Source organism: Colobus angolensis, unplaced genomic scaffold (assembly GCF_000951035.1).
Source record: "Colobus angolensis palliatus isolate OR3802 unplaced genomic scaffold, Cang.pa_1.0 Scaffold42, whole genome shotgun sequence".
NCBI lineage: Eukaryota > Metazoa > Chordata > Mammalia > Primates > Cercopithecidae > Colobus > Colobus angolensis.
In genome coordinates this window covers 5,373,834-5,384,214 of record NW_012117599.1, presented here as the reverse complement: position 1 = coordinate 5,384,214, position 10,381 = coordinate 5,373,834, and the positions used below count along the sequence as shown (strand labels likewise).

Here is a 10,381-nt window from a genome sequence, read left to right as displayed (position 1 = left end):
CCACTTTTTAAAAACCATCAGATCTTGTGAGACTTATTCACTATCAAAGAAACAGCTGAATCTGGAAAATCGGGGCCAAGAATAAAAGTGTGATTCATCTCATGAGACTTATTGACTGTCAGGAGAATAGCTTGCCCCCATCTATCTCATCCCCATCTTGTCCCCACTATCAGAAAAGACTTGCCCCTATGATTCAATTACTTCCCACGAGGTCCCTTTCACAACACGTGGGAATTCAAGATGAGGTTTGGATGGGGACACAGCCAGACCATATCAGATTGGGAGACTTTGGACAAGTCATGCCTTTCCTTCCACCTGTTTCTTCATCTATAAAATAAAGGAATTGGATCAAATGAGCTAGGAAGCTCCTTCTAAACTTAGCTCTTTTTTTTTTTTTTTTTTTTTGAGACTCACTGTCACCCAGGCTGGAGTGCAATGGCATGATCTCGGCTCACTGCCAACCTCCACCTCCTGGGTTCAAGCGATTCTCCTGCCTCAGCCTCCTGAGTACCTGGGACTATAAGCATGCACCACCACGCCTGGCTAATTTTTGTATTTTTAGTAGAGATGGTGTTTCACCATGTTTGTCAGGCTGGTCTTGAACTCCTGACCTCAGGTGACCCACCTGCCTCGGCCTCCCAAAGTTCTGGGATCACAGGCGTGAGCCACTGCACCACCCAGGCTAAATCTAGCTTTTGCTCATCCATCTTTTTGAAAATGATACAAAAAGTTTAGTTGATAGTGAACTAACAGCATTCTGTCTTTTTTTCTTTTTTCACGGACAGGGTCCGTCCGGCTATGTTGTACAGGCTGGTCTCCAACTCCTGAGCTCAAGCCATCCTCCTGCCTCAGCCTTCTGAGTAGCTGAGACTACAGGTAACAGAGTCCTTTCTGATATTAGGCTTAATATTGGGCCTGGATGTTTCTAGTGAAACGGTTTATCATTTTTCCACAACATATATAGAGCATCTACTAGGCACTTGATAAAACAATGAGGAAAATAAAGATTCCTACCCCACGTGGAACTTACATTCTAGCAGAAAAATGCAGACACTAAACAATAAACACCATAAAAACAAGCTTATATAATAGGCAACAGATAATTTGGATAATTTCAGCAAAAGTGCCTAGCCAAGTGGAAACCCCAAACCAGTCTACTATGGAAATTGATTTGAATGCTTTGAATATTTTCATTGCTTTCTTTAACCAACTAACCAGATTGCCCAGCTGTGGGAAGAGGATGGGGCTGGCCAAGAAGCTTGGATTCTTGCCTTAATTAAGAGTTTAGTTTGTAAGTAAATAACCAAATCAAGCTGGGTTAAGCAAAAAGGGGGAATTTATGCTAAGAATCCAAGACTGCAAGCTGGACTCAGGACAGAGACTAGGATATCAGGGGTGCACACTTGTAGAAGGCACAACAGGTTTGTATGACGGCAGGCCAACACCCAAGGGGAAGACATCAGTTCAGTGTTTAGGGGCTCCACCAGCCTGGGGGGCCCTCCACAGGGGCTGAAACAGCCCTGGACACCTCCAGCAGTCTGGGTGTCTTTCTTCTCCCCAGGCCTGGAGTCCTTCCACCACGTCACACCAGGGACATTCAAGCAGCTGATTTTCTACATTAAGTACATTTCACTCTTTATTATTATTATTTTTGAGACAGAGTCTCACTCTATCACCCAGGCTGGAGTGTAGTGGCACAATCTCCACTCACTGCAACCTACACCTCCCAGGTTCAAGCAATTCTTCTGTCTCGGCCTCCCAAGTAGCTGAGATTACCTGTGCCACCATGCCTGGCTAATTTTTTGTGTTTTTAGTAGAGACGGGGTTTCACCATATTGGTCAGGCTGGTCTAGAACTCCTGACCTCAAGTGATCCACCCACCTTGGCCTCCCAAAGTGCTGGGATTACAGGCGTGAGCCACCAAACCCAGCCATTTCACTATTTTTAAAAAGCTGTTACTATTTGGTTTTATAAATGAATATTAATTTGACTTTGCCATTTTTCTCTTCATATTTGAGGGTCAAAAAATTTTATTTCCAGGATTCAAACATGGTTTCTTTTTTTTTTTAAATATGATCTCACTCTGTCACTTAGGCTGAAATGCAGTGGCATGACCATCCTCACTGCAGCCTCAATTTCCTGGTTTCAAGCAATCCTCCCTCCTCAGCCACCCAAGAAGCTGGGACCATGGGTACATGCCTGGTTTATTTTAAATTTTTTTGTAGAGATAGGGGGTCTCACTACATTGCCCAGGCTGGTCTTGAACTCCTGGGCTCAAGCCTTCCTCCTGCCTCAGCTTTGCAGAGCGCTGGGATTACAGGCCTGAGCCACTGCACCCAGCCTCAACCATTTTTGAGAGCCCTGGAACTCATACAGGCTCCGGGCCCGGTGTGGCTGGCTGCTCTGAACCTGCCTCTCTCCCAGAGCCTGGAGCTCAGCATACCTGAAACCTTCAGCCAACCCATTCCGATTGCTTCCTGCACCGAAGGGCCTCAGCTGAAATCCATCTCACCGTGGTCTCCGATGGTCAGATTTGATAAAGGGGCCACATAGGAACCTGAGCCACCTGGGGGATGGTTGTGAATCTCAAAGCAGACACACATTCTCCATTAGCGGCCCTCCGAGGAGCCCAATTTCAGCAGAATCATTAAAAGTTGATGATTCTGCAAATGTCTTTTTGTCTGCTGTGGGGTGGCAGAAGCAGGGGAAGTGTAGTTTTTTTTCCTCTGAAATGATGAAGCCCTAGGCAAAGAAAGGCAGTAAGACAATTCCATAGTTAACCTTAGAGTGACCATGAAATTCAACACTGAAGACTTTTAAGAGAGATTCAGGAGGAGAGGAGAGCTCGAGTCACCACTGAAAGACTTAAAGGTCAAGAGCTGGGGGAAAAAACATCAAGGACTGCATTCAAATTAAATCAGAAGGCCAGGCACGGCGTCTCAGGCCTGTAATCCCAGCACTTTGGCAGGATGAGGCGGGCGGATCAGGAGGTCGAGAGATCGAGACCATCCTGGCCAACATGGTGAAACCCCGTCTCTACTAAAAAAATACAAAAATTAGCTGGGCGTGGTGGCAAGTGCCTGTAATCCCAGCTACTTGGGAGGCTGAGGCAGGAGAATTGCTTGAACCAGGGAGTTGGAGGTTGCAGCGAGCCGAGGTCGTGCCACTGCACTCCAGCCTGGCGACAAAGCAAGACTCCATCTCAATAAATAAATAAATAAAATAAGAGTGCAGAAGACCAGGGCTTAGCATTATTACTATTATTTTCCTCAAGAATTGAACCAGTCGCACTGTTTAGGCTTTGAGAGTTGCTTTGAGACATTGAACAACATCACCATGTGTGAGGGCATCCTCCTCATCCAGCCCTGGCTGGGCTGGGGTTCAGCGTCTCCTCTCAGGAGGCCCTCAGCCCCACTTGGGGAGAACTACAAGCTGCAGAACTGCAAAGGGCCCAAGTTACACAGATAAGTGAGCAACACGACCGAGGGGCTGCAAGCCCCTTGTAGTGAGAATTTGTGCTTAAGCTGAGCTGGAGCTCCTGTTTCCTGATCTCCACCTGAGCTTTGCACTGACCACCCAAAACATACATGTAAGTTGATTCATTCGGGAAAACTAGAGGCTGGGCACAGTGTCTCAAGCCTGTAACCCCAGCACTTTGGAAGGCTGAGCTGGGAGGATCTCTCGAGACCAGCCTGGGCAACATGGTGAGACCCGTCTCTACAAAAAAGTTTAAGAAATTAGCCGGGTGCAGTGGTGGGCACCTACGGTCTCAGCTATTCAGGAGGCTGAGGAAGGATTGCTTGAGCCCAGGAGGTGGAGGCTGCAGTGAGCCATGTTTGCACCACAGCACTCCAGCCTGGGTGACAGAGCAAGACCTTGTCTCAAAGAAAAAGAAATGAAAAGAAAAACCGTAAGACCTTTCTTTCTTTCCTTCTTTTCTTTCTTTCCTTCTTTTCTTTCTTTCCTTCTTTTTTTCTTTCCTTCTTTTCTTTCTTTCCTTTTCTTTCTTTCCTTCTTCTCTTTCTTTCCTTCTTCTCTTTCTTTCTTTCCTTTCTTTCTTTTTTGATGGGGGTCATGCTCTGTCTCCCAGGCTGGAGTGCAGTGATGCAGTCACCGTATCGCACCCTTGAACACCTGGGTTCAAGCCATCCTCCTGCCTTGGTCTCCCTGAGTAGCTGGGACCACAGGTATGTGCCACCATGCCCAGCTAACTTTTTTTTTTCCAGAGATGGGGTCTCACTATGTTGTCCAGGCTGGTCTTGAACTCCTAATCTCAAACAATCCTCCTTCCTTGGCCTCCCCAAAGTGCTGGAACTAGGGGACAAGCCACCTCGCCCAACCTAGAAGTGATTTCTAAATTCTGAATAATATTTCTATAATTAATTAATTCGCTAACACAAATGCTAGTTTAGAAACATAGTACTTAAAGTTGGCTGTTTTTCTTTTCCACAAAGGTACAGTTTATGCTCAGTGGGTTTTGCCTGTTGACCTATTTCTCTCTGGTTATTTGTCACAGACCCACAGTTGATTAACGTCCCCACCGGATCTGGGAAAAATGGCTTATGGGCAGTTTCACGTCATAAAATCTTCTTGCTTTTATTAAACAGAAAAAAACGCCCGTGAGCTCAAAGAAGGAGAGTGCTGTTCACGAGGTTGGAGGCATTTTGCAATGGGTAGGTCATCGCCACATGAAGCGTTTGCTTCCTCTGTTTCTCTTCAGCTCTTTCCCTGGGCAGTTCTGACTGTGTGTGCCTCTCCTCCTAGGTGAGCCATGCTAATTGTCCTCCCCTGAGAGGAGAAGCTCTAGGGGTCAGGAATGTCTCAGCTTGACGTGGGAGGTGTCAGAATAAGGCTCTTCTTGTCCTTCCCTGTGCCCTGAGCATGTGGCAGCATGCCCTCCTCTCTTTCATGGAGTAAAAGGGCTGCGTGTGTGGTGACAAGGACACCTTGGGAATAGGAGGCTTCGATTCCACTCTCTGTTCGCCACAGACCCACCAGGTCACCTTGGCAACCCCCTTAGCTTGCATTACTGTTAACTCTGCAGAAGCTGGAAGTGAAGCTGAAGAGGTTCCTATTTCACACGCCAGCCGGCTCCGTGGGGGCGGGGGCGGGGGCGGGAGTGGGAGTAGGAGGGAAAACCTGGGGTTTGATAGCTTCCCATGGTGGGAACCACCACCCCTGACAGGAATCCAGCACACTGGAGAACACCTGTGTTCCAACCCTTCCGTGAAGTCTGACTGCCCTTTCCTCCCTCCTATTTTTTTTTTTTTTTTTTAAGACAAGACTGTTGCTCTGTCGCCCGGGCTGGACTGCAGTAGTACAGTCTCAGCTCACTGCAACCTCTGCTTCCCAGGTTCAAGCAATTCTCCTGCCTCAGCCTCCTGAGTAGCTGGGACTACAGGCGTGTAGCAGCACACCCGGTTAATTTTTGTATTTTTAATAGAAATGGAGTTTTGCCATGTTGGCCAGACTGATCTCGAACTCCTGACCTCAAGTGATCCACCCACTTCGGCCTCCCAAAGTGCCAGGATTACAGGCGTGAACCACCGGGCTCAGCCCCCTCCTCCTATTTCTCCGAGTATAGGAGAAGCTGAGGGGACTGAGACTAGAAGGAAAGGGGATAATGGAACTTCAATGACTTAAAAGCTGTAACTCCTGTCTCCCTAAAATGCGTAAAACTAAACTGTAACCCGATTGCCTCAGAACCACTTATTCAAGGCTTCTTGGGTTCATCGTTCCTCCAGACTGCGGTTATTCATATTGGCTCGGAATAAACCTCTTTAAAATATTTTACAGGATTCGGTTTTTCTCTTAACACAGGAGATAGCATCAGATCCCACAGGTTGAGGGCTCAGTCCCCAAAACTGCCCCCTCACCTTCAGACACCAGTTGCAAGTCTAAGCATCTGGAACTTCTGACCAACTGGCTTCAAGTTGGGGTTCCTACAACCCTGTCTTTGAGTTCAATTAATTTAATAGAGTGGCTCACAGAACTCAGGGAAACACGTTTACTGGTTTATTATAAAGGATATTACAAAGGATACAGATGAAAAGATGCATAGTACAAGGTATAAGGGAAGGGGCAAGGGGCTTCCATGCCCTCCTCAGGGCACCACCTTCCAGGAACCTTCATGTGATCAACTTTCTGGAAACCTCTGAACCCTGTCCTCCTGGGTTTTTATGGAGGCTTCATTACATAGGCATGATTGATTAAACCCTTAGCCATTGATGATCAACTTAACCTTCAGCCCCTCTCCCCTTCCTGGAGGTTAGGGGTAGGGCTGAAAGTCCCAACCCTCTAATCCTGCCTTCGTCTTTCCAGTGACCAGCCCCATCCCTAATATTGAGCTGTCAGTCATCATTAACACACAAAAAGATAGCACTCAGGAGATTTCAAGGATTTTAGGAGTTGTATGCCAGAAAATGGGATGAAGGCCAAATATATATTTCACAATATCACAGAGGGTAAACAGTTAAAGTGATTCATGTGATGTCAGTGACTCGGGTCAAAAGCCAAACTGCTGCAACCAACAAGCCTTAACATGTGATAGTTCAAGGCAGACACTTTGTTTCTCTCACTAATAGTCCAATTCAGGAGTTCTAGGTCAGCAGGACTTTGCTCCACACAGTCACTCAGGGGCCCAGGCTCCTGGTAGCCCTGCCATCTCTCCTACTTGGCATCTAGAGGGGCTCTGATTAGTACCATCCCTGCCAGAAGGAAGGAGGCAAAGGGCATGGAGAGGCTTTACACACATGAGGGGCTTTACACACCAGGCCTGGAATAGGGATCTATCTTTCATTTCTGCTTCCGCTGGCAAGCATTTGATCTCCTGGCCACTCCAGACTACGAGGGAGGCTGGAAAAGGGACTCCAGCCTTGAGTCCAGGTAGAAAGGAGGGCCAGTTTTTGTTGGACAGCCAACAGTCTCTGCCCTGATGGCTTTATCAAAATGGAAACATTTGAAAGGAAAACTCCATCTCAGAGTTCAGTTTAACTCTCACATGTCCAGGACCTCTCAGACTTCCCAAAGCTGCCAGTAGAGGGCCAAGCTTCCACTCTGAGGACTGTCCCCTCTCCCAGTTTCCACAGATTCTGGAGCAGGGAATCAGAAGCCCTAGGACCACATTCGAGGTTTATTCTTTGGATCCAGTATGAGCATCTGTGGCTCTATTTTTAAAGCCAAGTAGTTCTTTTTCTGGATGGGTATTGGGGTAAATTGTGCTAGATATGCAGTTAAAGAAAGTACACTCAAGAAATAGATTTCCAGCCAGGCGTGGTGGCTTGCGCCTGTTATCCAAGCACTTTGGGAGACTGAGATGGGAGGATAGCTTGAAGCTGCGAGTTTGTGACCAGCCTGGGCAACATAGTAAGACCTCGTCTTTACAAGAAATAAAAATATTAGCCAGGCATGGTGGGACACACCTGTAGTCCCAGTTACTGAGGAAGCTGAAGCAGGATGATCCCTTGAGCCCAGAAATTTGGGGCTGCAGTGAGCTAGGATTGCACCACGGCATGCTAGCAGGAAAAAAAAAAAATTTTCCATTAATAATGTTAAATTTCTTTTTACAGTTATTGTGGAAGATAAAGCCCAGCCTGGCATATGCTCTTTCAAAGGAAGTTCTCAGGAATATCCTGTATATGGCAACCAGACCTCAGACAATTCAGGTAGACAAAAACCCTCATGTGTATCACACCTACATAATGCTAGAAAAAAATCTTGAATATTCAAGCTCAGAGTATTTTTTAGAGGGTTTCTGCTTTTCCCTTATTTACAAGTTTGACTTTTTCCTGATGTTCTATCAGTGACTAGAAATTGTATTAGTCCCTTCTCATGCTGCTATAAGGACATACCCAAGACTGGGTAACTTATAAAGGAAAAAGGTTTAATTGGCTCACAGTTCTGCACGGCTGCAGAGGCCTCAGGAAACTCACAATCATGGTGGAAGGGGAAGCAAACGCATCCTTCTTCACATGGCAGCAGGAAGGAGAAGTGCTGAGTGAAGGAGGAAAAAGCCCCTTATAAAACCATCAGATCTCATGAGAACAAACACAGTATCACAAGAACAGCATGGGGAAACCACCCCCATGATTCAATTACCTCCACCATGTCCCTCCCATGACATGCGGGGATTATGGGATTATAATTCAAGATGAGATTTGGGTGGGGTGACACAGCCAGACCACATCAGAGATCAATTTTGAGTGTTGGAATTTTGGTGACATAGCAGAAGAACGACACCTTTGGACAAGTCTGTGGTTACATCTAGATGTTATTTCCAAATTGCACTTTATTTAGGGGACTTGTGACCCCTAATATTTTGGCTTAAGATATGGTTAAGAAGTGGCTCAATTTATAGTACTATGCACCTGGCTTCTATCATAAAACTCCATTAAAACCACAGTCTTGACGATTTTCAACTAGTCAGCCTCCATATATCAGGGGATGGATTGCCCAGGTTGTGGGTTGTCTGACTTTTGAAAACTAAAAATAAAATTCTAAGTTCCCAGCCATCTGAACGGCTCCTTCCTCTACGGCGAAGGGCATTACAGAGTTAACCTGAAAAACTAGTTCAGGCCCTGATGGAAAGGAGGGGTCAGATATACCTCATTATACCCTCCTCCCTCATGGAGTTCAGGCACAGCTGACCAGCATTAACATGAAAACAGATCCTAACACTGACAAAACAGACTTTTTGTAGCGATAAGAGATATCAAATTCCAGCCTAACTCTAGTATAGCATCACAAGACAGATAAGAGGCCCTGAAAGAAATTGAAGTATTTTACCCCCAAAATTATGTTTCTTTGCCATATCTTGAAATAATCCTGCAAAGCTGTCTCTTGTGGGGAAAATCTACATTCTGAAGAGAATCCCCTTTCTTTTCCAGGGCTCTTTCTTGGTCCAGGAGAGAATCAACTCTGATAAGAAACATCTACAATCTATTCTCTCTGAAGCCTGCTATCTGGAGGCTTCTTTTGTGTAATGGGAACCTTGGTTCACATTTAAGGGGAACCATTAAGGGGTCTCCACAACCCCTTATCTTAACCCAGACATTCCCTTCTATTGATTCTAGATTTTTAGATAATAACCTCTTTCTACCAATTGCCAATCAGAAAGTCTTTGAATCCACCTGTGACCTGAAAGCCCCCACCTTGCTTAAATCACATCCTTACACTATCCTCTGCACCTGCAGCATGCTCTAACTTGCGAGTTGCAGCTGTGGTCAGAGCAGCTGTTTTAGGTAAAGGAGTGAGTTTGCCCTGCCTGGTCAGATACTCTCCTGCCCTTTTATCTGCTGAAAAACGCTTTGGAGACCTCATGGGAGAGGTAAAACACTCAGGTGTAAAAGATTTCTAAGGTTTACTAAATATAAGCCTTCTCAGCGCCAACTGCTTTTGATCCCTAACGCCTCAAGCAGAAGGAATCACCCTCTGTTCTGGACGCTGGTGTCTGTAAGTACCAAACTCCTTCAGGTCAGGGAATAATTCATGAGTAAGTTGTTCCTTAAATGCATGAAAATGGGTCTTACAGTTGGCAGCTTTTTTGCCTATGCCTGGTGGGCCTCAGCCACAATTAATCCAGCATAAATGCAAATTGCAGAAAGCTCTTGACTTCTGTAGGCATGTTTCTCTGCTTCGGCAATTTTTTTCGAGGAAGAAGCTTGGGATATAACATATTACGTGGTGCAGTTTGCATGCACAAGGCTAGATAAAAAATGCCTCAACTATTAAGCAAACAAACAGTTGGTCTTCTTTATTCTCCTTCCCTTTTCTTTTGTTCACCTTAGGCCGCTTAGAGCTTGTCTATACATGTCTTAAGCGAGTGTCTTAAGACAAAGGTATGGGTAGAAAGAAAAGGAAAACGTGAGCAAAGTGATGAAAAACCAATAGAAAAATTTTGTGGGGAAGTTTTAATGGTGGCCACTACAAGAAAATCACCTGTAAATCTCTAACTTTTAAAACTGTAACTCTGTTTCCCATAAACAGTTAACTAAATGTTAACTCCATTTTGGCTGGGTGTGGTGGCTTGTGCCTGTAATCCCAGCACTTTAGAAGGCCAAGGTGGGAGGATCCTTTGAGCCCAGTAGTTTGAGACCGGCCTGGGCAACATATGAGACCTCGTCTCTACAAAAACTTTTACAAAAACAAAGTTAACTTCATTTAACAATGTTTAGGCAAATTCCACTTAGGATAGCATCAAAAATAATAAAATACTTTGGAATAAGCTTAACAAAAGAAGTATAAGATTTGTATGCTAGGCCGGGTGCGGTGGCTCAAGCCTGTAATCCCAGCACTTTGGGAGGCCGAGATGGGCGGATCATGAGGTCAGGAAATCGAAACCATCCTGGCTAACACGGTGAAACCCCGTCTCTACTAAAAAATA

General features: G+C 45.6%; 1 protein-coding gene across 1 annotated transcript in view; it reads left to right on the top strand.

Moving 5' to 3' along the window:
- The first annotated feature begins 776 nt into the window (after positions 1-776).
- Positions 777-10,381, top strand: part of TBC1D8 (TBC1 domain family, member 8 (with GRAM domain)) — a 207,550-nt gene continuing 197,945 nt past the window's right edge. Inside the window, exons 1-3 of the mRNA XM_011956582.1 lie at positions 777-876; positions 4,517-4,673; positions 7,569-7,664. Of these exons, the coding sequence (XP_011811972.1) occupies positions 4,670-4,673; positions 7,569-7,664 (100 nt within the window). The 5' untranslated portion in view covers positions 777-876; positions 4,517-4,669. The remainder of the gene's footprint in view (positions 877-4,516; positions 4,674-7,568; positions 7,665-10,381) is intronic.